The sequence below is a fragment of the Cheilinus undulatus genome, linkage group 3 (assembly GCF_018320785.1).
Source record: "Cheilinus undulatus linkage group 3, ASM1832078v1, whole genome shotgun sequence".
Lineage (NCBI taxonomy): Eukaryota > Metazoa > Chordata > Actinopteri > Labriformes > Labridae > Cheilinus > Cheilinus undulatus.
The window spans coordinates 42,196,286-42,222,709 of NC_054867.1; the positions used below are offsets into that span (position 1 = coordinate 42,196,286).

At 37.4% G+C, this 26,424-nt stretch overlaps 1 protein-coding gene across 1 annotated transcript in view; it reads left to right on the forward strand.

Annotated features, from left to right (window-relative positions):
* cers5 (ceramide synthase 5) overlaps positions 1 to 26,424 on the forward strand; it is a 35,903-nt gene continuing 9,479 nt past the window's right edge. The window contains exons 1-8 of the mRNA XM_041781079.1: positions 1 to 312; positions 16,701 to 16,806; positions 18,825 to 18,955; positions 19,171 to 19,228; positions 19,345 to 19,395; positions 20,833 to 20,925; positions 24,586 to 24,714; positions 25,260 to 25,366. Coding sequence (XP_041637013.1) covers positions 140 to 312; positions 16,701 to 16,806; positions 18,825 to 18,955; positions 19,171 to 19,228; positions 19,345 to 19,395; positions 20,833 to 20,925; positions 24,586 to 24,714; positions 25,260 to 25,366 — 848 coding nt within the window. The 5' untranslated portion in view covers positions 1 to 139. The remainder of the gene's footprint in view (positions 313 to 16,700; positions 16,807 to 18,824; positions 18,956 to 19,170; positions 19,229 to 19,344; positions 19,396 to 20,832; positions 20,926 to 24,585; positions 24,715 to 25,259; positions 25,367 to 26,424) is intronic.

Genomic DNA, 26,424 nt, shown 5'->3' on the forward strand with positions numbered 1-26,424 from the left:
AGTGAAGTTTAGTGTGGCAAGTCATCATCACACAAGTGGTCAAGAGGCAGCAGAGAGGCTCAACAAGTTTCACTCTTATTTTCTTTTGGATAAGAAACTGATTTGGTCGAAGTTGACTTGGACAGGAAAACCGGTAAACATGGCTGCTCTTTCAGCCTGGTTCTGGAACGAGAGGTTTTGGCTGCCACACAACGTAACCTGGGCGGATCTGGCGGACCCAGCTCCCGGGGTGGAGTACCCCAAAGCTGGACACTTGTTAAATGCTTTACCGCTTGCTTTAGGGATTTTTGTCGTCAGGATACTTTTTGAAAGGTACGTATTTTACTTTTAAAGATGATACTTTCTTGTCAGTGAGGGGGATTTCCCTGAAAATACTTTCAACGGGCGTTTTTTTACCCAAACGGAATGATGGGTTTGCTAGCTGTGGGAGGACTCATGACTTAAAATATGTGTTTACACTGGGACACCTAAACTTTTATCTTGTTTAAAACAATCAGCATTTTATCATTATTGCTAACTCTGTATTTTAAATATTTTCCAACTTCACATGAACTTTTTTTCTCCTCTACATATCTACTAACATGAGCATATGTAGGTTAATTTTTCCTTCAAATATTGTCTCTTGAGAGCTGCACGCCACACAGTTACAGCTGAGCTAAATTAATGTAGCTAGGAAATCCTTCTCTAACATTCTTTCTATTGATGTTTGGATAACTCCAGACTTGTTAGTATAACTAATCACTGACCAATCCTCTTATTGTGTCTTTAGCCTTACCAGCCTGATGCCTCTGACACTGACACATACGTTTGTCATATACTGTCTGTATGATAGAGGCATCCCGTTTAAAGGTGGAGCTGTGCGCTGGTTCTGGCTCAAAAGTTTAGGCAATAATGTGATCACATGGCATTCAGCAACACACACTTGGATGACAGCCAGCTGCAAGACAAGCTACACAACCAGGCTGGGATGACCTGGGGTATTTTGCTTTGTCAAACTATAGCAAAGGTTTTTGTTATTCTTTGACAGTTGTTGCATAGTTCAGATGCTTTGCAGTTATCTGATCCGACCCCCTTTCTCAAATAAAGATAAGTTTTGTCAATGCTACTACTGTAATACTGATAAGAGGCAGGAAAGAGTGGAGTTACATATTAATCAATATCAGGTGAAGTATGTCATATTCTGTCTGGTCTAGTCAGGTGAATACTATAGTGCCTTGCTATCAATAAAGCAATCTGAAATTATTCATTTACAAATTTAGCAAAATGGATCTCATTACACTCTACATAAAGTGCAAGTCTAGATCATATATATATATATTTTTTAATTACAGAAACACAAAAATAATCTATAAATGAATGGGGCTTAAGTGTAAAGTGAATGCCTTTTTCCTTTATAAGTATCTGTATGAACTGACATGATTTCCATCACAGGATCTTGCGTTCAATCTTTTGCCAGCCCATATAATAACATGTTATAAAACGTAACTGTCTAATTTATTCAAGAGTGGTATCAGGATTATATGAAACATTTATTCATTTATAGTCTAACCCAAATGTAAACAGCCAAATCAGGTGGCAGTGGAAGGAAGTAGGTTGGTAGGTAGAGGCACCTAACCCTGTCTTTTATTCCAAAACGCTCTCTTTAGAGTTTTCTCTGTGATTCTGTTTTCTCTTGTGTTATCTTTGCAGTTCTTTTCGTATGTCATGATGGCACCCTGACATTAGCCTGGGTAGGTAGGTAGGTAGTATCAGCAATGCTGTTTGGGCTGTGACGGCCATGTGGCAGAGGAAGTAATATAAAGAATGTCTGCATGTTGGCATGATGGGTTGGTGAGATCTAGCATGAAAGGGGGGCTGGCACACTGGAGGTCACTGTTCAGCCTTTTTAGCAATGGACCAATTGTAAAAAATCAGGCCCTGTTCCAATACTGATGTTAAAAATAAGTTAACCAACGGCTGGTACTGATGCCGATATTTTTCTTATTACTTCTTTTGGTGTAAAACTCCCACAATGCCAACATTTTCTCTTATGTCTGACCACTGAAATAGATCAGAGTTCATCCAACATGTCACACCTTATGCCCAATAATAAATCTCTTTCAGGTAGGTATGCTTAATGTCAGCATTAAATTGATATGACACCTGATACCTGTTCATTTCTGTAATATTTGGCTGATGTTTGTAACGTTTAGATATTGGCCAATTCTGTAGTCAAACCAATGCATCTGTGCACCCCTAAGCCTTACATGGGGCTACCTGAATGAAACACAGGCAAAGGGGGTCTCCATTTGACAGCCATGGTGAAGTGCTGGCTTTTGCTGCTTACTGGTCTGCACACTTGACATGTGGGGGTCAATGTTATAGGTGTAAAATGGTCTTGATTGAACACTTATCCTTTCAGTAACTTGTGTTTAATTCAAAAGAGTGATATTTAGATCATAATTCCACTGATTTATCTCACACTAACCCTCTACTATCATCAACACATACACCTAACATAAGTCTCTATCCTCTGTTCTCCAGTGGCTTTCCCCCTCCCCAACCTCCCATAACACAGCTTGCTTTATAGATTTCATAATGCTTTACAAATATGCTTTCTTACTTTATTGACTTGTTTAACGCCAATTTTATCTACAGCGTCCTTACTTAAGTCAAATAGTGTCTCATTACTCAAATAGTATGGCATTAGTCACGTAGTATCTCATTTTAAAAAATCCTGACTTAACTGACTAGAACTTCTTGCAGATGAATCTGAATTCCATAGAAGATCTCAGACATAGGGATGCAACTTTGGACAAACTCCCGCTAACATGGGAGAAAATGTTGGCACACAAGGAGTCTTACACCAAATGAAGGGCTGAAACACTGTAATCTGTATCATTAATTGGCTAAATTATTATTGTGAACATCTGTGAACATTTGGTATCAACCTTAACTTTCACAATCCATGCCTCTGCACTCAAATACTTGCCTAAAACTCTGGTGACAGGATGTGAGATTGGGAAGATTTGTAATTTTGAACTGAACTACCTATGAAGGAGTTTCTCTGCTGTTGATACCACATTTAAAATATTTGTTAGACAAATAATGCTGTAAGAGTTTTGCCTGTCATTATCCTTAGAGATTAGTACAGAGAACATCCTGTTTTGTGCAGCTGCAGTATGAAAGAGGAGGATTGTAACACTGAATCCAATGAGTAAAAAAAACCCAAACAATTAATTCAACTTTTATTGATTTTGATTGTATTAATTAAAGCAGTCAAGGAAGTAAAATCATTGATACATCATTCTAATAAAATGGGACAATAGACAGTGTTTTGTTAACACGGTGTCAAAGTCAGTTCAAGGTCAGGTAGAAAGCTAAATTATGTGGAGGTGTGATAGAGTTGCTGAATGTTTATCTGAAAATTAATATTACATCAAACATAGCAATGAGATGTGTATAGGTTTAATTGGTTCTTGCAAAAAACAGTGTAAACTTATGAAACTTTGTCTTACAGTATATGCTTAAGTAGCTATTGCGTAAGTGTAAAGACGCAACATGAGCATGGTCACAAGACTGCTGCTGTCATTTACTTATTTAGGTCTTTACATTGTGAGCCAACAGCATAGCTGTAAAATTTTATTTGATCAAAGTTCACATAGTCTGCTGCAAGATTGAGTCAGTGCTCCTCTTCTCAAAGTCAGAGTCTAAGGTCTGGGGTAATATAAGCTTAGAAGAAGTTCAAGTTTTGTTGTCTAACATAAAACTACCAGTAGATACCCCTCTCAGAACTATGACTGTATGATGTGTCATTAAAAAGGCCCTTGCCATAAAGGTGATAGGTGTACAGAGGTTGTATAGGTCTTTAAATGTCATTGCTAGATTCTGATAACTTGGACTCAGGGTAGATGTGTAAGTGTGGAGACTATAGGTTAGCTCTTCATTTACAGGTAAACTTTAGCTTGTGTCTTCCAGTATAGGAGTTATACTTTGGAAATCAATAAAGTTGTGTTTATATTTAAATAAAAGAAAAATATCAAACATTTTTTTCACCTCATTGATAATTGCATGCGATAATGCATTGTTTATTTGTAGAGAAAACTAGGGATGCAAAATATTGGATTTGTGCCTTTATCTGTTATGCCAATATTGACAAATTAATTGCAGCTGATACCAATATTGAAACAGATAATTAACTGTTGTTCAAACTTAACACTTCAGTCCTTAAAAACAACCCGTCAAAGGCTTGATGTTAAAAAGATGGACTAATGTCTGTCCTTCAAACACAGTTGAAAGTGTAAGGAATGATGGTGAATGAAGAAAAAGACTTCAGCTGTATGGCCAGTATTTACAGCTGGTATAAGCAGACATTTACTGCCCAAATATTGGTTGTAAACATCAGCAGAAATGTTCATATCTGTTGCTACTGATAATTCACTACTTCAGCTAATATCTGCTGATACCAAAATCGTACAGATAATATTGTGTATCTCTAGAGAAAACCTGTCTCCTGGTTGGATAATTGCATCACCTATGCAGCACTTTTTGTAGTATAATAGCCAAGGAGTTCCCTTTAGCTTGTCAGCTTTTCCTTCAAATCTGGGTTGGTAGCAGGAGATGGTCGTTGTCACTCTGGCAAGGCCTCCAGACTTGACACCAGCCTGAAGCGCACCGTCATGCTTTGTCTGCTTAATTCAGTCTGGGTCAAGTAGCTGTAAATAAAGAGCGATCAGATATTGGAGGTGTCTGGTTGAGGTGTTTGATAAGATGTACACAGAGCTGAGGCCGTATGTCTCAGGTGGCAGAGTCTTCTGTCTATCCCTCTCTGGTGTGAGGCTGGCTCTCAGGGGAAAGACTGATTCACAGCGATGTTATCAGAGCGTTTACTCTGTCACTGTCTGACACACTGACCAGCCTGCTGCCTTGTTCATTTATTTAACAGAAGAAAACATCACACACAGCTTGAGTTCCTATTCCTCTCTCTTGGATAGCAGTACTGTTTGCTAACACACAGTGCTCTTAACACAACAAGAAACACATGAACTGTGCTCGTACACCTGCAGGGACAGGATCAGACTTTTTCCAGTCACACATTTATGAGGTTAAGTTTGGTGGGAGTGATCACTGTGATGCATCCTGCCAGAAAGTGGTTTTGATTCATGGCCTAATTTTACTCATGCTTTCTTTTTTACTTCCCTTTTTACCTTTTACACATCATAATGTTAGAGGAAATATATTCTAGTTTTTTCTTTACATGATTCCCAATTTATTTTCTAGAAACATTCACTTATAAACTCTTATATTTAAAGCCTGCATATGTTCTTAAATACTCAATTACACACAGGCCTTTGACTGATTTTGGTCATGATATTGAACCAAAGGCTGTTCAATCAGGAGAGACTTATTGGAAGTTTGACAGTAATTTTATTTATGAAATTTGATGGTGTTGATGAGGGATGCAGGACCAGACGTAGAGAAGACTTCTGAGAAGCTGGACCGGGACACCAATAAGGTGGCTTGGAGGAGGAGACTGAGCAGGAGGCAGGATGAGATAAGAATACATGAGGATCTGGACTAGATGCTGATGAACTGAATGGAGGTGGCTGGGATGGAGGAGGGTTGCAGCATCTGTACTGAAACAACTGTGAAATAGAGGACAACGAATTTAAATATGACAGCTGCATGATGATTGGATAAAGGAGGTTGTGGCAGAATCTGATTAGCTTAGTGCCTAAAGCTTGAGTGTGTAACATTCAATGAGAACCGTGTAGAATCAACTTTACTCCCCCTCCCTTCCTGTTCTTCTCCGGGTTTGAGCTCCATAGCTCCACCCCTCTTCTCATATACCTCCTCGCGAATGTGCACATCTGCTAATGAATACTGATGGTGGCAAAGCTCTCATGGAGTGATTTTGCTCTTTTCCACTGAAATCAATGGCCGAATTACAGGTTAGAAAACACTTTGTCTCAGCCTGAACAAATTTTACATAGGACTGAACACCGCCGGTAACTCCACCATTGTATCAACTTCTCACTGTGCTGAGAGGTGGAAGCGTACCTACTACAGTGGCCAATAGGAATGCTCTTTCCGTCCTGAGCCGTGATTGGCTATGAGTACTAGCCTTCTCATTGGCTGGAGCATTGTCCTTTGCTGGTTTTCCTCAAGTGAAAGTGCAGTGCGAGGAGGCGTTGCAGTGTCATTCTTTTAGATGGCTTCAATAATGAGACCCTGATGGGTTATGTTATTTTTGTGGACATATGACACTAAAAATAAATCGCTTACTACAGCTTTAAGGATGTGAATGCCCATTATCAGTTGAAGAAGGAAAGAAAGAAGGGAGAGATATAAACAGGTGTTGACAAATGAATGAGTAAAAAAAAATCTTCCTGCTTTAACTTCTGCTGAGCTTCATTAAAGGCATAAGACAAATCTCTAATCAAATACTTGCGGGCGCTGCCCTTCTAGCAACACTGCATGTGACTATGATGTACGTGTATTTGGAAGTTTTAAGATGTTTTTTTCCCTTTTTCCTGATTTTAAATCTGTCTCAATGTGTGGATTTGTTTTGTCCATCAACTCTGTCTACTGAGCAACCAATTATTCTATGGAATCATCAAAATGTTGGCTTTAATTGCAGTTCTATTGATCTTGGTGTCCTGCTGTTACTTGATTTACTCCTTTATGCATACAGCATATAATGTTTTTGCTATGTTTAATGTCTTAGTAGAGTCTTCTTGCCTTTGTTTTGCTACATGTTACTTGTTTTTATCGGGCTTAAAAAATCCCACCAGGAACAACAAAGTTTAAGTTCGGCCATTTTTTTATTATTTCTATTTTTTTTAATAGCTGTGTTTTTACCTTAGCCTCTGTATTAATCCTAATGTTTTAGCTGTTTGATTGCACTTCAGACACTTCTGTTAAGGGCTAAAATGTTAATTCAGTGCTTCCATAATCAATCAGCAACTTTTTGATTGTCACACAAATTGCTGAATCAAAATATTGAACCTTTTCCAGGATGCAGTTTCAAATCGGGGGGTTACATAGTTTTAGGTTTGAATGTGAGCTATAAAAACATTTTATGAATATTCAATGTCATTTGTTTTACATTTTATAATTGTTCGGACTAAAAAGTTCAATGATTAACTGATAAAATCATGAAGCTTTTCTTCTATTATTTTAAGCTTTTCAAACCCTTTAGCTTTTTACACTGCTACAACTTCCTCAGTTGTGGCACGTTTTACTAAAGCTGCTTCAGTTGTTACACTCAAACTGAAACAGACAGTTTACCTTGTGGTCATACTTCCGTTTTGACTGCGTTTCAACCCCCCTTGTACAGTATTTATTTAGCAGTGCACTTTTTTTCTATAGAAAATGCAACCATTGTGTGAATTTGTCTCTAAACATCTATCATAGTAGGTGACAACATGCTGTCAAGATGCAATGATAGGAACACTTGGTATGTAGTCCTGTGGGTCAGGAAGAATACCACCAGGTATGATGGAAGCTCAGCAAACAGTAACAAATGCATTTATGTATTTATTTTCTATTAAAGTGTACCCTTTATCTGCCACTGCTGCAGCCCAAGGCTGCATTTTTACATGAAGTAATTACAGTGTATCTGCAGGATTCCTCAACCTGCAGGTTCTTCCTCGTTCTGTGTAGTATGAGGATTTTCCCGGGCACAAACAGCTCCTCCCCTTCCAGACCAGTTTCTTCTTGTTAGATCATAATCGTGGTTTCGCTGTTGGCAGTGACTTTATAACAAGGAGCAGTCAGGCTGCTAGAGTGTACAAAGCTTGGCCCTCCTAAGCTGTGTCATGTGTTGCCTGGAGTTGTTGTGTATGGGTATGAGATTATGAGTGGCCAGACTTACCTTTTAATCTGCTCTGGCAGATTTTGGCTCTTTCTTCTTAAAACAACCAGGTATTTACTCCATCAAAACCTTTTAGGAAGTAAAGGTAGACATTAAACAAAATGTTGGTGGGATCTAAGAAAGCCACTGGAAATCCAAATCCACAGGAGTACCCTAAATGTGTAATTTAGGGCCTAATATGTGTAATCATAAGTATTTGAAAAGTGGTAGAAATTACTTTTAAATTAAAATAGGCATCATGCTTTCACAGGCTTTCAATAGAGAAATATTTTATTTATATCACTGATATTGTGTTATTTATCTGTCAGAAGAATTTCACAAAATATCTGCTAACCATTTATAATAATAGTGACTAAACAGGTTTTTGGCTGGCACCGATTGTAGAAGTTATCTGTAGGTGATCAAGGAAGTGAGCAGCAACTGAGTTTTTCGAATGATTTCAGTACAGTAAAGGCCAAGTGAATTTATGTCCGTACTGTCTGTAGAAGTATAACACTGGCTAACATCATAAAGCACTGTGTCCAAGACTTGAAAACAAATGGAGGTTCTAGGGGGTGTAGGGTTCATGCTGTCAGCTCTCTTTAGACACACAGGCCAAAGATGATGACACTTGGCAACTGGTCAGTAACATGAGTCAAAGTCTCTCAGAAGTAAATATGGGCAGAGGTTCACCAATGTGCGAAAAACTGCATCTGAAAATTGTGGAACAGTTTTAGAATAATGTTTCTTAACGTAAAATTGCGATGGCTTTGTATGTCCCATCATCCATAGCCCATAATAACATCAAAAGATTCAGATAATGTAAAGAAATCTCTGTGCACAAGGGACAAGGCCGATTGTCAGTGTTGGATGCTTGTGATCTTTAGGCCCTCAGACGTGAAAAAATGTGATTCTGTACTGGAAATCATAGCATGGGCTTTGGAACACGTCTAGAATCTATTGTCATCACAGTTGGCCGTGCCATCCATGAATGCAGCTTGTAGCTATATCATGCAAAGAAGAAGCTATATGTGAAAACATGAAGAATTGCAGCCATCTTTTCTGGGCCAAAGCTCATTTAAAACAGACTGAGGCAAAATGGAAAACTGTCCTGTGGTCGTATGAATAAAAATTGAAATTTCTTATTGGAAACCATGGACACCGTGTCCTGTGGACTAAAGAATAGAGGGACCATCCTGCTTGTTATCAGCACACTTGAGCCTTTTGCAATTTGTGCTTTTTAAGTACATTCATAGTTGGGAACTTGTACTTTCGCTCTGTGTTTTGTAAATCTCATATTAGAATGTACTGTATATGAATTTCAAGCCAAATTTTCAAAAGCTTTAAACATCCTCCCTGTTCAGTGTTCTGTTTATTTCACACATAATCTGTCATTGTCTCTACACAAAGTTTCCTCCAGGAATTCTGTCTCAAAACATGTTATAACCTCACAAGTCAAATGAAGGCCACAACTACATTAAACACTGTGCTATGAATAGACTCAGGCCCGTGCCTCTGCCTAGAAAGTTTTCCTCGTGTCAAGGTTGTATGTAGTTTGCTGCTCTTCCGTTCACAGCCATCAGGGCAACAAGTGTCCACACTGATCACTGTCCCTTGGTAACAGGCTTTGTGTATGTTGGAGTGGTCAGGTTCTGAGGAGGAACAGGGATGTTTTGACATTTTACATAAATAGATTAGCTTGTGTCTCCTGCTGTTTTTCCCTCCTGCTGCTGTCCGCCAATTAGCTCTGCAGGCTCAGGCTTGCACTGACTATTTCTGTCAATTCATCCTCCTGTTTGTAATGCATTTTAAAGACTTGTGCTTGCAGGAGAACGCAGACCTAATCATCTCCTCTGTAAGCTTACATGTGTAGAAGGGTGAGATAAGGAGAGATTTTTTAATAGTCAGGCAGGCTTGTAAAGTCAACAATTAGTGTCACATTCAAAGCTATGCTGTCTTTGAGCTTGTATGTCATTGAACTAAACTGCTATCACCATATGTTTACTGCTCATCAAAAGTATTTTTGCTCATAGCTTACTTACAAAAAACATGGAGACTGCCTGGGGTAACTTTTAATAACATTGTACAGCCTGAAAGTGATCTAGCCAGTCTGACTTCTCTGCAGAATGTGTCCTCTTAGATGTTTTTTCTTTAAAGTGAACAACTAATGATGTTTTTGCTTCTACTGCCATGACATTTATTTATTAGCTGAAGTAAAACTCTTCTCCAGAGGTCATTTAAAGGTCTATGTCATTAGTTGTCTTTAAAAAATACTTAGAGAACCTGTTTTTGAAATAAGTCTGTGGTGTGAGGGTGTTTTAAGGCAGGCTCTTTGATCCACATACTTTTCATTGCTCTGAACTAAACGTCACTTCAGGACAAGAACAAAGTACTTAGACCTAAAGAGCTGGTTCATACAAGGAGACAAAAACTGGGAGGGGAAGAAGCACTGATTAGTTTGACTTTGGTTTAAGGGCTTTTTTTTTTGTATCTTCCTCATAAAGCTACACAAAGGCACAGACTTTTTTATGTGGTGAGCGTCAGATTCCTTCCACCAGGTACACTCTCCTTGTCAACAGTTAGACAATGAAGGTTTCATCATACTGAAGATTTCACTTAAGTTCAACATTAGTTCACTACTGCTGAACAAATACCTCGGTGTGCCTGATAATATCAGGCTGTTGGAGCATGGGGTAATAGGCGTAGCACTGTTTAAATGAATGAGTTAAGCTGTCATGGCATGGTGAGAATAGTAGTTTCAAGTCTTGTTTACAAGTGCATTTGCATCAGTAAGACTTTCACTTTTGCATTTCATCATCCAAGGCCAAGCACATTGTGGCCTGGCAATATCACATCCTTTGTATCTCATCTTCTAGCTTGTGTCACTGACTGATCATACAGAAATATATCTCACGTTGAGCCCACTTTATCACATCAAGTGAAAGTAATTCAGGGATTTACACCAGGAAGTCAACTCGTGTTGATTTTTCAGCACTAATAGCAATTTATTATTATTATTATTATTATTATTATTATTATTAGCACACAGAATATGTAATATTTTTCAAATACCAACTAGATAATTCACCAGGCTGACAACAGGTCAACGCCTATTGTATATTATATATTTTGTTATGGGGTCGAGATTTTGCTTCAGACGGGATTTAAAGACAGCATTAAGGCTAACCTTTACACAAAACAACTGACATGTGGAATCCTGTAGCCTACCTAAGCCCTACCCAAAAATATATACAACAGAATGAAAAGAATGAAATAATTCCAGAAATTAGATAGTTGTGAAAATGACCATGGAAATCTCTTACAGTAAATCTTGAAACATCTTTAAAATGTGGTCCCACATCCTGTGACACTGAAAAATCCATGTATTGCCGTGCAATATTGCTGCAATAAAAAAAAATAGCTAAACTTAGCTTAATAACTGTAGTCTCCTGCAGAATTACTGGAGAAACAACGTGACTACTTTAACATGAAACAAATTAAGCAATAAATTCATTTTTGAGTGTGAATCTGCCCTAGATGGGAAATCTTGTATGGTTTATGTTTTACTTTTTAAAGCATAACCTTTGGGAAGTTTATGAACTTGGCCAGAAAATGCTTGTAAGCATCCGCAGCATTCACAAATTGTGTTTAACACACTTGTATAATATACTGTTTAATATAATATATCAACCTCCAAGGATCTACTCTACTTTTTACTGGAAGAAAAAGAAATACCATGGACATGTGACCCGAGTTCAGTTGTTAAAAGTTGATTTGATTTGAAGTTAGTTTTCATTTCAAACATGTAAAAAAAGAGAAATGATTATACCAGCCATCAAAACGACAGAAAAACTGTATATCTACAACCAATAAAAGTGCAGAATAAACTGTCAGTTCTTGATGATCTGTTGGCATATTTGAAAAAAAGTAGGACAAAGTCTACACTTAGTGAATCCCTACCCTTCTCAAACAAGCATGAATTAATAAACATCCAGCCACCTTATTCATACAAACCAAGGCAAAGTTACAATCATAGTTTTTGACCTGGGTGTCAGTCAATAGTTAGTAATAGAAATCCTAATGTCTCCTTAAATGAATCTTAAATGTTAAAGTCAAAGCAAATGTGTTATAGAGTGAATAAGGATGATTCAACAGGTTTCTATTAAGTCTTTTGGTACAAATTGCTCCAAGCCACACTGCTATAAGAGCTGTATGATCACATGAGCATTTAACACAGTGACATTTCAAACTGGATGGGTGGTTTTCTGCACTGACTCATTTGTCACAGTTCCGGTCTGAGTGAGTGTACACTTTTCCTCACAGATATGAACATAGTCAAGATTCCTTTTTTTTGATCATGACAAGAATGACCAGCTGAAAGGTCTAAAGTTTATCACAAACCAATGTTTACAATGCAGTCTGGGGAGTTCGTTTGTCGTGTCAATGAAATTCCAAAATTTTTGGAATTTTGTGGGACTTTACAAAGTACCACAGAGATGTTTTTAACAGAAGTCATCCTTTTACTGTGCATTCAAAATAATCTCTATAGATTACCCAGTACCACGTTTATGAAAGCCTAAATGGAATCCAAAACATGTTTTAAAAAATCGTCACAGCTAGAACTTTGTGTGGGCAGTATGCTTCAAAGATGAGCAGTGGTAGCTCAGTATGCAAGGACTTTGGTTTGGGAACTGGTGGGTCACTGGTTGAGGTCCCAGTATGATTAGGTTGCTGGAGAGATGCCTCTTCTCTTTCCAAGTACTTCTGAGTTGCCCTTGAGCAAGATACTGAACTCTCAACTTCAATCCAAGCTCCTAGCTAGTGTGCTTTCATGTGTAGCATGCCCTTACATGTGCATACGAGCTTGGCAATATGGCAACATTTTCCTCTTGCATCCAAAATAAGCCCAGCAAGTATTTTCACACCGCTAAATGGAAACCAGTTAATCTGAGGGTAGGAAATGGCTTTCTTTAGCTTTGTCTGACTATGTGTAAATGGTGCGAAAGTACTGTCTAAACTGCACAAAGACATTTAAAACCTGCTGATACAGAAGTTTTACCAATGCATGTGCAGTTACAGTGTGCAGGGATTTTTTGCAGTTTAAATAAAAATCAGTACCTGATACTAGGTGCTCTGGACATGTATTTCTGTAACTATGGTATAGGTATTGCTAATAGTTTTGATATGAATACCATTTGACTGCACTAAATTAAACTGAAGCTTAAACTCTGCTATGATGACATCTATGACACACACTGAGTAAGAAAGTATTAATGCTTTCCAGAAATTCTTTTTTTCTTTAATGCAAGTTATTTTTTTCTTTTGCTGTGTTTGAACAGAGATCACTTTTAATTGCTATTGCTGCATCAGTGATGAAATTGGAGTTTATACCTTAGCCTTACTAACATTTCCCAAAATAAATACATCTTTAATGTGAGCAGCATTGGTGCCAAAGCACACCGAAAGTCAAGTTAAAATCCCAAAGCAAACCATATTCATATCAATGCAATTTGCTCATTTGACATGGTACAGTTTCTTAAATTGATGTTAGCTGTAGTAATAATGTATGTTTGTGAAAATCCCCACAGCCCACTGAGACTTTTCCCATGGAGCACTATTTGGCAATCACTGCATTAGTGGTTTGGGTCGGATAAATGGGATGGATGAGTAAAGAGAAACTGTCTGGATTGATTTTCTTAGAGAACCATGACTTAACAGCTGCACTTCTTGTAATCTGTATGCCAGGAACTGAGAGTGAAAGCTGTTTACAACATCACTGTGGTTTCTAGTAGTTCACTGTGCCTGTGTCTGAGCTTTTGCTCCATGTTTTCTCTGAGAAATGACGAAGGAAAGATATTGGTTTACTTCTTCATTTTAGATGAGCACATTCATATTCACAGATCTCACTGATAATAACCACCGGAGTGTCTTCTTCCATAGTTTCAGTGTACATATTTACACTGACAGAGTTAAACATTTTTAATGTCTGATGTTATTTTTTTTAGATTACTAATAAAGCTTACTAATCTCTTTTTTTTACATAAGATGGTATGAGAGTTGCTGTTCCTAAATGCTGATGTTTACCTTTGATACTGTTAGGAGATTTTAAGCCTGACATAAATGCAGAAAGCCATTCTTTGAAAAATGAACAAACTACAGCTCCAAATATAAATTTTTCTGTAGATTTTAAATTCTCCTGTCATGCTACCTCAACGCAATGTTTGCACTAACTACTTTTCAGTAAATAACTGCGCACACACAAAAAACCATTGTTCCAGTCTTCTGATGGTCTCAAAATCTGGCCCAACCTTAAGCGTGAAAGACTCAACCTGGCTGAACCTGACTCACTGGTTCCCACTGAAAATCAACCTGTTATATTGGAGCAATGCACTCATGACAAAAAAAGCTTTCTCAAAAACAAGTTTGAATGTTTATAAAACTGAAGCCTATAGGTCACAACAGTCCAACTGCATAAAGCACAATTGTAAAATGTTAGGAGTTCATTTAAGACAGCTGTCATGTATGACACAATAAACCATCTGTCTTACCTGTGCCACAGCCTTTCTTAACCTCTTTCAGATAAATATTTGTGTTAAGCTAAGAGCTTATTCCCAGCTGAACGTGACAGTGTTGTAATGCAGAACAGATCTACAGGCAGGGGTCATTTGAGTTCATAATGTTCCCATAATAAAGCAGATATCCCAGAATCACTTGGGATTTTGGGGAACTCCCTCTCAGCAAATTTTATGCTTTATTTCATCCATCTTTAGTTGCCTGTCAGCCAGAATAATGTGACACATTAACCACACTATCTGTTTATGTTTCCTCCCCTGCTAATATATGCATACAAATACTTGGGGTGAAACACAAACCCATCTAGAATGAGATAGGACAAAGAAAAGAGAAGAGAAGGACAAAGTGATTGTACATAACAAATGAATCAGTGGTATTCATGCTTCAAAAAGCTCATGGTTGATAAGATATTAAAGCAGAGTATTGATTAGTGCTGCTGGGCAATAAACCAAGTGTCAGTTTCACTTCTGATTTGCCCCCCCCCCCCCAATAATTAAACAAGACAATTGAGAGAATGAAGAATTACACTACTGCATCCCTTCATGCCCTGTTTTGTTTCTTCTTTCTCAGGGTTTTGTTATTTGTAATAAATGGAGCAAATTGCTGCTGTCAGTTCAATGCATCCAACCTCCAAAATTACCACTTTTAAGGAATAACAAAAATGCAATCTTTTGACAATTTTTATTGGTTTCAATTGTAAAAATGTGACCAAAAGTACTGATTTATGAAAAAGATTTAAAATCATGACAAAATAAGATTCCATGTTTTAGCTCAATACCAGCGAAGCCAGATAAGTTGTTTCATATATCGATTGCATAGATATATTTCACATACATCTGAGAAAATTATGTAAATTAAAGAAAAGAGAACATGAAATATAACTTAATGTAAAAAGGCTAATGTGTTTCTTTAAGTAAAAGGATGCACGGAGTTTTCTATGGGTGGAGCATGCATTGTAAATGCAAATAAATGCCATCAATCATGTTTCTTTGAAGGCAAATTTCCTGAATGTGATTAAAAGTCAATTACTGGTGCAGCTCTAGTCCTTACTGGGCATAGCAATACTTTAAACTGTTGTAATGTAAAACCATGAGAATGCATTTTGATTTGGCATACTTGTGTTTCTCCTGTGAAACACATCTGCCCTGTAGGTCATGGGGAAGGACATGAAAACCAGTAATCCTTTCATTGGTGTAAGTTAGTATGATCTCGTAATTGCAGGTGAGTCATCAACGTGTTTTAGATATTTATCATGGGGTATGTTTGTCTTTGATGACTATCAAACTAAAGGTATCCAAATTTTCAGTACTTTTAATGCCATGTGTTAAAATGAAACAGTTTCCATTACTTTAATGATTCATAATGTCGAAAAAATATCCTTAATTATAACTTAAAGCTTAGTCACAGTCTTAACCAACAGCTGCCTAAAGCAAAAGGTAGCGAGCATTGTCTAGAGTGCACAAATATGTTGATGATGGGAGTTTTCCTGCATATTTTTTTTTCGCGCATTTGTTGTGTTCCATGGTCTTCTGTTTTTGTTGCCATGGTGTTGAAACAGATATTGTCATCATTCGATTTTGAGATGAATTGTACCAAACTCTTAAACTCTTTTCTCATGACAATCCTTAGTAAAACATGAATACTTTTCCTTTCTCATGCTGCACTTTTTGTAACCTGCATTGTTTGGATTAATTAAAGCATGTAGTGATCTTCACTTCTGCTTCTGCTTGCACAATTCTGCATATTTTGGCAAATTAGCATCACCTGGAATAATTTTGCACAGTTGGCAGAATGGTATGTTATGCAACCTGCATGCATGTGTGTGAGCATAATATGCATACTTTTACACAAGCAAACAAAGGGCAGGCTTACTTAAAGAAAAACAGCTCCTCAGCAGTTGAAAGTTGCTCAGGTTACCTTTAAACTCAGAGCAGAGCTGCTCCATGCTGCAGCTCATTTCTGTTTGTTTACCAGTCTCCTGTCTCTGTGCTCCCATCTGGAAATAATATCCATGCACACATTTTATATTACTGTTGCTGAGAATCGCACACCACTTGATATCAAATCACTTGAAATGATGTTCACATAACAGATATTTAGCACCTTTTCTGGTTTCTGCTTGTGCAAAGAAAGAAAGAAAAACCCTCCTTATCTATCTGAACATGGACTAAATGCTATGTTAGACCTGCACTAGACCGGTCCTGTGAGTTTATTTTTCAGACCAGTTATGTAACATTTATAAACATCTCACAACCCTTTGTTTTTCTCTCTCTTTTCCTCATCTCTGACACAGATTTATTGCAAGTACCTGTGCCCGAGGTCTCCACATCCAGCTTGGAGTTGGACGGAGAGCTCAGCCTAATGCAGTGCTGGAGAAAGTGTTCACATCCATCACACAGGTTTGGTTTCATTCTTCAGATATTCCTGCTGCTTTGATGGATGATATAATGGCCCGTAACTTACACTTTCTGTCAATTAGAGCTAAATGGATAATTACAGTTTGTCATAGCTGGTTGAAGTTGAAGATGTTACAGTGGATTCAGATTCTGTTGCTGTTTGGTGCAGGTCTTCCCCCACTTTCTCTCTCCATATTTCCTGTCTATCTTCAGCTGTTCTATCAAAATAAAAGCAAAAAGGTCCAAAAATAATAATAAGATTCTTACACTGTTCCCACTTTGTATTTTGTGACACATGAAGAGCTGAATTCTGCTGGAAGGTGGAAGTCATGACTTTTTATTTTCTTATTTTTGATGTTTTTGCCTTTATACTTACTCAATGGAATAGTGGTATAACATAGTTCTAGGACAGTTTCACCTCTGTTACCATTCCTAGGTACAATTTGTAAAATTGGTAATATTAGGAGCATATAATAGTCATAATCTAGATAAAGATGCCTACGTGGGGAACCCACCTTATGTACATTACGCATGGACAAAGTATTTGGTCGCCTGACCATGACACCAACAAGGAGTATAGTGACATTATATTCAATTACATGTACTTAGGTATGGAGTTTTTGTGAGAATTTATGTCCATTCATTCTGTAGAGCATTTAATAGTTCAGGCAGTTACTGTATGTTGGGGAAGGCCTGGCTCATAATTCCCATTCCAGCTCATCCCAGAGGTACTCGATGGAGTTGAGGTCAGAGCTCTATGTGGGGCCAGCAGAGTCCTCCACACCAGACTTATCAAGCCATGTCTTTATAGTCCTTGCTGTGTGCAGTGGGGAACACTCATGTTGGAATAGAAAAGGGCCTTCCCCAAACTATTGCCACAAAGTTGGAAGCATAACATTGTCCTAAATGTTTTGGTATGCTGAGCATTAAGATTTTCCTTCACTGGAGATAAGGGGCCTAACACAAACCCTGAAAAACAGCTCCATACCATGATTCCTAATGTGGAAAAGCCCTAAAGCTGTATTTCTATTTGTATGTCTTTTTAGATTTGTCAGGATCTATTAGACAATCAAACAATGTATTTGTGAGCCAGAGTTACAGAGAAAATGTTAGACTTATGTATCAACTTGAAAAGAAAGCAAAGTTTTTTAGTCCTTCAAGTGCTGGTGTAGCTCAGTGGGTAGAGCAGGACCCCTTTAGCAGAGGCTGTAGTCCTCTACACGCTGGTTGAAGGATTGATTCTTGGTCTTGGTGCATGTTTGGTGCATGTCTTACCCCATTCTCAAGAATTTCAATGTTGTACGTTGTACTTCACTGTTTTTTAAATGTACTGCTTACTTTGTCATTGGTGGATTAGGGTGATCCAAACATTAAGTTTTTTAGCTCTAGACAGATATATTAGGGTGTGTAACCAAGGATATTAACAGTCTTTACAACACCAGTCTGTGTGACTGTCAGAAATCAGTTACAACAGTTTAATAAAGACTTGTTCCTGATGCTGAGTCATGATTTTATGCCTCATCACTTCAAACCTTCAATGGAAAAAAAGGCATCAAGTCAAGTTGAGGCAAAACTGATTACTATGTAATGACTCAAACCATTTCATAATAAATCAATTTTTTTCTAGCAGCAAGAACTGGAAGAACTTGCATTGATTTCTTTGCAAGAACTTGAGCTTCTGCACAGTTAAAGTGTGACAAAACAATTATGCAAGATCACATTTCTGCCCTCACTGCAACTTCTGCAGAAATGTCTCACTTCATTTTAGATAGTTGCATTTTTCACTGGAACTTTTAGTGAAAACTTCCCCCGATCAGTCATGGATTTGCTGACTTCACATGCTCCCACTGTGTATGTTATCTTTAGATTCTGTGAGATGAAAGTCTGAATCAGCAGCAGGACTGCAATATGCTAATGCTTGTTCCTGATACTGTAGATGTAGTGACAATGCTTTTCTTTCATCCTAGAGTGGCTCTTTGATCCAAGCAGAGTTGTTTCCTGTTTCCTCTCTCTCCACACAGAATCCAGACTCTCGCCACCTGGATGGCCTCTCCAAACAGCTCGACTGGGAGGTTCGAAAGGTCCAGCGTTGGTTCAGACACCGTAGGAACCAAGATAAACCCAGCACACACACAAAGTTCTGCGAGAGCATGTAGGTTAATTCTTCGCGTGTGAAGCTGTAATCCCCGGCAGGCTTGTGTGTTTTCTGTGCAGGTGTGGTGTGGCATTTTGACTGTGTGGTGGTGAGTGTGCGTTTTTGTGGTGAGGCTTGGTTATAAAGAGAGAGTGTGAAAAGAGATGAATAAATACTTGGTTGTTTGTGTTTTTCTCATAACACCTCGTCCTGTTTTTTCTCCTTTTCTTTAGGTGGAGGTTTACATTTTATTTGTGCATATTTATATATGGAATCCAGTTCCTGTGGCAAGTGAGCATAAAAATACTGCTTACTTTGACTAATTGTTTTTGATTAACTTTAATATTTCTATCAATTAAAACATTGTTTTTGAATGGTTTGTTGAACTAACATATGTCTTATTTTAGTCTCCCTGGATGTGGGATACGCGGCATTGCTGGTACGGTTATCCTTATCAGGTATGATGCAGCTTTAAATCTTTATCTATATAATGTGTAGGGCAAGAGAATATATCTGTCTACCTCAGGTAACCATCCAGTTCAACCAACAGGATATTAAAATGTATTGCATGGCCATTTCATTTGGAAAAAATGTCAATTTTAAGACTTTGACCCCTTATAAACTAGTGTATGGTTAATCATGAAAAGCAGAAAAGTAGCTTTTGTTGGCTCTTTCCTCTCCCTCTTAAAACTTGAGTAAACAGCTGAAGCATTGTTAGCTTTTGTTTAAATTTACTTTACTACCTTTTTACTGCTGCTATATGAATAAAATGCATCATAAAACACAGTCATACTAAAATTGACATCATGCAGATAAATCTATATTCCTCTTTCCTTTTAAGAAATTGGCATTTTTTTTATTTAGTGTAAAATGAAACTCTTTAGGTTCTTTAGACAGTGCTTAATAATAATGTTACTACGTTATCATAAACATCAGTATTATAATTTCCAGTAAGGTAAGATGAGTTGAACATCAGCTGCTGGAGTGGGTGGAAGGTATGATCTAAACTGTGAAAATACACATTTGTGTGTTTTTGGCTCATTATCTGTCCCCTTTTCATGTTTATGGTTAATCTAATCAGAGTTTCTGTTGTAAATTAAAGAGCAATATCAATAATGGCCACATTAACTTTAATTTACTTTTAATTCACGTTTACTTATTTATTAACAGTGTTTGTTCAAAAGATCAGCAGACACTAACTTTTTGAGTCAGATGTTGAATTGATTTCTTGGGGAAAAAAGCTGAAGACATCACAGTTTTATTGCTCAACAACAAGAGAATTTGAGCCACACTGATAATTAAACAAAAAGGACAAATAGCTGAATCAAGCTGATTATAGAAATACCAATACTTAAATATGTGTTTGGCTAACACATTAAATTGCAGTAGAGAAAGGCCAACCCATGATTGATTTAATTGGGAAAACATATACCCATTATAACAGAAAGTACTGACATTTTTACTGCTAAGTATCCTGTTAAAGCAGTGATCACAATTGTTTTTCTAACTGAAGATCCCCTATGATGTTAACAGAGAAAGAGAGATACACCTGCCCAAATTCACATTGAAAAAAAGTATTTTCAACTGATAAAATTCCATTCTATCCACATTCTATCCACATTTAAGCTGGCAGACATTTTAGAGTTGGTAAACTCAAGCTGCAGTTTCTCTTTAAGACAAAACATAATTAACTGGGAAGCAAAGCCTGTCGTGCCTCTTTGCTTGAGCAACTTTTGACATCATTGTGATTCACTGAACCAGGATGTGTGTGGTGATGATTTTTTTTAACAGTAATGACCATGTGTCATTTTTCACCTTTAGTGTAATGCAACAGAGTTTCTAAATCAACTGAATGAAATTGAACTGCCTTTCTTTTTATCTTTTTGTGTCTTCAGGTCATGACCCCGGGTCTTTACACCTACTATGTGACAAGTCTGGCCTTCTACTGGTCACTTATGTTCTCCCAGTTCACAGACATTAAAAGGAAGGTAAGCAGCACAGCAGTGGCTCTGTTTCTGTTAGGTTAGACCACATTGGACATACTACAGCTGCCACTCTCAGTGAAGCATTTCATAATACGTCTATTGTTCCTCATTTGGCAGTGGCAGACAGTGTCCATGTGCATTTTTATTTCATTTTCAGATGCATGCTTTGTTCTTATACTTTTGTTAATTTTGGAAAGTCACATGTTTATGTCTTTTCAAGGGCAGGAGCGGGGCCTGGTGCTGCTCGTTCTGTGAATGCTTTAGATTTTCAGCACGAGGGCACCCAGTGTCATGTGAGTGCAGGATGGAGCGAGCCTAACTCAATTAGAATTAGAGAAATTCCTCAGAATAGCAGCTTGTTAGAGCCAGAGTCAGTCACAGCCACAGACAGTTAACTTTTAATGTTTAATACAGTAAACGATTGGAATGTAACACTGGAAACGCAGGCCAGAGCAACGCTACTACACTACCACTTTAAAGCGGCTCTTGTTTTATATATACTGTACGTACTGCTGATTGTATAATCATTGCCCTAAGGCCTCCGTTGATGTGTGCATTCACTTGTACGTGCCTACAAAGGTAGTGAGTAAATGCTAAAATTTAGGGTCAGTCAGTAAAGGTTCATTTTGCATATTACTGGTCTTAAAAACTTAGTCTTTATATTAAGAAACTGTGCATTTAGATTGACTAGATGTGCTTATAAACTCATTTGAGCCTTTGCCCTTCCCAACCTTATCTGGAAAAGGCATCATATGCATACAGTTCTTGTGCCAATCAAGACTGTTTTGATTAATTAAAAGACAAATAACCCCAAGGTGTTTTTTCTATGATGTTTAAGAGTTCTGATTGGTTCAGCAAGACCTTATAAAACCCATTCATAACAAATAGTATCGCAAGGCACTTGCACACATTTGGCAAAGTAACAGTGGCAAGGTAAATCTCTTTTTGACAGGAGGATACCTCCTGTAAAACCAGACTCATGTTGGACAGCCATCTGTTGAAGCTGTGTTAGGGGTGTGAGAGGATAGAGGGAGATAGTTGCAGAAAGCTTTCATCTGTATAGCTGCAATGCCAGCTGAAATGGTGAAAGCATGTGTAGTATTAGTAGCAGCAACAGCGTATAATAATAGACTGAACATTGTAATATTAGCTTTAATAATTATCATGAAATGATCAGCAGATATTGGTAATTATAACAACAATGAAAATATTAAACAGCCAGACCTCAACCAAATACGTTTCTGTAAAAGGAATAATCCCAAACATATCTATTTCTGTATTTCTTTCCCCTCGGTCTACCTCTCCATCCATCCCCTCAAGTAAGCTTGTGTCAGCTCAGCTGACTTATCTGTCAGATACACATGTCTCCTTTCTTTAGCTTCACTGTCAAGTCTCGGCCTGTGTTTTTTTTCTGTCCTCAGGTTGATATTAGAATGTTAATCTTTCACCTAAACCTTCACTCTCTGTTCAAGTTTGGCTGAAAAAGCAGAAGCTTTAGCAGCGTCTGATTAAAGTTTAATTCAACCGTCAGTTCGTCTGAAGCTCAGAAACGATGTAGAGAAAATTCAGAACACATTATTAAGTAGGTTTTCATCATAAAACAGCAGTACTGGTTGTACGTCTGGTCTTTTGTGCATCTTTTTAAAGCACAGAGAATCAACTCCTGTACAAAGATAATGGCTTATCTTGTGACTTATTTTACATCTCTATTTCTTCAGAGCAATGTTTCATGCATGTGTGTCCTTAATAAAACCACTACCATCAATATTAACTAGACTGATGGTCTGGACTGTTGCTTCTCTTTTTAAGGATTTATTTTAAACACATTTTAGTGTTACATTATTACTTCATTTTATACATAATTGTGTCTAGAACTAGTTCTTGATCAGAGCTCAGTTTTGCTGTATAATTACCTGCCATAGACTTGCATGTTATTTCTTTATACTAAATTTAAACATTTTATCTGAGTTATTGTGCTTTTCTACAGGGTTGGAAAGTAAGTAATTGCATTTACTCAAATTGCTGTAATTGGGTAGGATTTTTTGTGTGCATGTTATTTTTTGAGTAGCCTACTTTTTAAAATCACATTTACTTTTATGTAAGTATATTTTGGGTAGAATATTGCACTTCATTACATTTTGAAAAGGATCAAGTACTGAGCGAAAAAAATAAACACTTAAAGCTAAAACAAGAAGGTCCAAGCTTTCTGCCAATAACAAGAATAGTTTGACTTTCACAACACATGAAGGTCAGTAACACATAGCAAGAGAATGATCCCACTTAATCCCAAAACAGCAGTTGTATTTTACTCTAAGTAAAATGCAATATATATAATAACCAACCTGATTAGAGATTAACGTGTTGTCATTGCACATTAAGGAAAGATCATATTTTAGTGGGAAAGCCCCCTGGGTAACAAAAGCAGCTTCTCAATACTAGAATTTTGTAATATTTGGTCTTTAGCGGGGAAGACAGATGTTATGTGATTTTTTTGGAAGAAGTTAGTGTTTATGCATATTAGTAAATCGATAGAAAGAGATACTTCATCGATCCTGAAGGAAATTCAAGTTTCAGCTGGTCTATACAAACTCAGAATAAAAATTACATTTTTATTTTGGATATTTTTATACATTATATTTTTTATAACTTTTACATTTTTATAAATGTGTTTCTTCTTTTTATACCTTGCCTCACTTTATGCACATTCTTAATTTCACAGCTGTTTCTCTGTCTTTTTTAAATTTCCTGTGTGCTAAATGGAACAGTTTACACTCAAACTTTCTACAGGACCAATAAAGTATCTGTCTAATCTAATCTAATCTAATCTAATGAAGGTAAGAAATATAACAAGGATAGATTTAAGGAAGCAAAAAATGTAACAGGAGAGCAAAAACACTGTCACGGATTAAGGAAAATTGCAAGAAAATATTACAAAATATACAAGAGGAACAGCATAGATATATAAGCAGAGCTAAAAGAAGGATACTTGTGTCATAGTAAGATGGTAAATGGTCTTGGGCTTGTAACGTGCTTTTTTAGTTGTCTGACTTCTTAAAGTGCCTTTTACAAAAAAGTCATACCTATCTATTTACACCCAGATGGCTGAAACTTAGAGTGGCCATCAGTATTAACCTATCCCAATACGATCACATTATTATGCAGCTATACACATTCCAGTGCCACTGATGCAGCAGTGGGAGCAATTTGGGAAAATAAGTGTCTTGCCCAAGGACACTGTGTGCTGGGAGAACAACCCTTGACCTTTTGGCTCAGAGACAACAGATTACCTACTGAGTAGAACAAGTGGAATAGAGCTGTGTTGATTAGCAGATTCTATCATTAATACATGTAAATATAAATAAGTAAGGCAAAAAACTGAATTGATATGGGATAATAAACAGTACTAAAGACAAAACTGAGAAACAGGAATATTTTTAGTTGCATAATCCTGGTAAGTATTGTGGATTGCAAAAAACCCTGAAACAATCTTAAGGAACAAGCCAACAATTTCATCAGGATGCCTAAAGCTGTCAGCTTTACATCCTCTGTCACATTTCCTGTGTGACACTAAAGCTCTGTATTGCAAAACAAAGAGAAGTTCATGACACAAGTGCATGTAAACATCTTTTTTTTAACCTTTCCTCTTGTTTTTTTTAATTTCAGGACTTCCTGATTATGTTCATCCATCACCTGGCTACAGTCGGCCTCATCAGCTTTTCCTACGTCAACAACATGGCGAGAGTAGGCAGCCTGGTGATGTGTGTCCATGATACCTCTGACTTTCTGCTAGAGGTGAGTGAGAAATGTTAATAACCATTGCAGCATGATATGAAGTTAAGTTTACATTTTTGCATTTCAAAAATTAGTAATATTTAGATTGTCTAAACACTAAGCTTACTATTATGACTCAGTGTCATTCTATAACTGTATATCTACATCTGCCTCTTACTTTACAAACTGCTTTTATGATTAAAAGGGAACGTTTATTGAAATGTGGCCACAGTGTGATTTAAAATCAGACCAGGTCTAAACCAGTGAAAAACACTAAAGGGTTTGCAGGATATATAGATCTACTGCTGAACAGTGATTTGTGGCTTAAGCTTTCTTATGAATATTTCTGTTCAGGATGTTTTCAGTAGAAATTTTTCCTGAACAATGAAGATAAAATGTGATTCTTGTGAAGTGTTATCAGCTCCTTGCCCTCGGCTGTAATCCAAACAGATAAGGAGAATGGGCTCCAAAATTAGATGCATTGGTTGCATACTGGGGGGAAAAAAGCTTTACACATATAAGTAATAATGAACTATAGCATCTGTTTTATTTGTTTTCTCCTGCAGGCAGCCAAGCTGGCCAACTATGCCAAGTATCAACGGTTGTGTGACTTCCTGTTCATTGTGTTTAGTGTTGTGTTCTTCATCACAAGACTTGTTATATATCCAATATGGTGAGTTTTCAGAGACACTGCAACCTCAGAACCAACACTAGAACTATTGTGCTGAAATGTTTATCCCTTTAATGCACAAGAGAGCATTGCATGTTTTTACCCTAGCAAGGAGTTATCTGAATTTAAAAGGAATGTTTTCTTTTTGCCTAAGTGATAGTCTATTTCTAGCTTTTAGTGAGGCTGGGATATGGTCAAAGATGCGGTGCACAACACTCAATATGTTTACATGCTGTTAGAAAGGTTGAATTATTGTGTTGGCTTGTCAAAGCTTTTGATTCTTGAAAGCGGGTGCCGGTGTCCTATTGCTAAAACAGATGGAGAAATATGGAGAGAGAAGATGTTTTTCCCTAAATGTTGAAAACACATTAAAACCTCTCATACATGGAGGAAGATTCAGGAAGATGTGCCTCTTTCTGCCCTCCCTGTGCCTCTCTGCTCCACCCTCTGTCACAGTCTCTGTCCTTGCTGACTGTTAAGTCTACCATTCGGCAAATGAATTTTATTACGTCTCTCTAGTATCTCATAAAGATGCAGGTGTTAACAGTAGGGGTTGTCACAGACAGATGGAGAGCAAGGAGAAACATGGATGTCTCCTGGTCCCCAAGAGTTTTCCTTTACAAGCCGACCAGGGATGCAAAGATGCATTGATTTAATATCAGCCCTTTAGACAAACTGTGGCCATTGGCAAATAATGTGGCATGAATAGATGTCGGTAGGGAATGTTTATCTGTTGTGTAATATCAGTTTAATGCTGGCATTTACCAAACCTAATGCTAATTTAGAGATAATATTTAGGCTGTATGTCCATAACCAGCTTTGAATTCAAGACCTCATTCTCAGAGCACTTCTTGCCAGCGCTTATAATTGCCACGTTACAAAAAGTGAATCCCTCTTTCCTTGGTAGAATCTGTAACATTGTTTTAAAATAGCTCTATGTGCTTAATGTTTCCATGTTTCAAGGAAATGTCACACAGAAGACATGCGGGCAATGTAAAGGAATCCTGTCCTAACACAGACAGCAACTGCTGAACTGAAAACTACCCTAAAAAAAAGTCAAA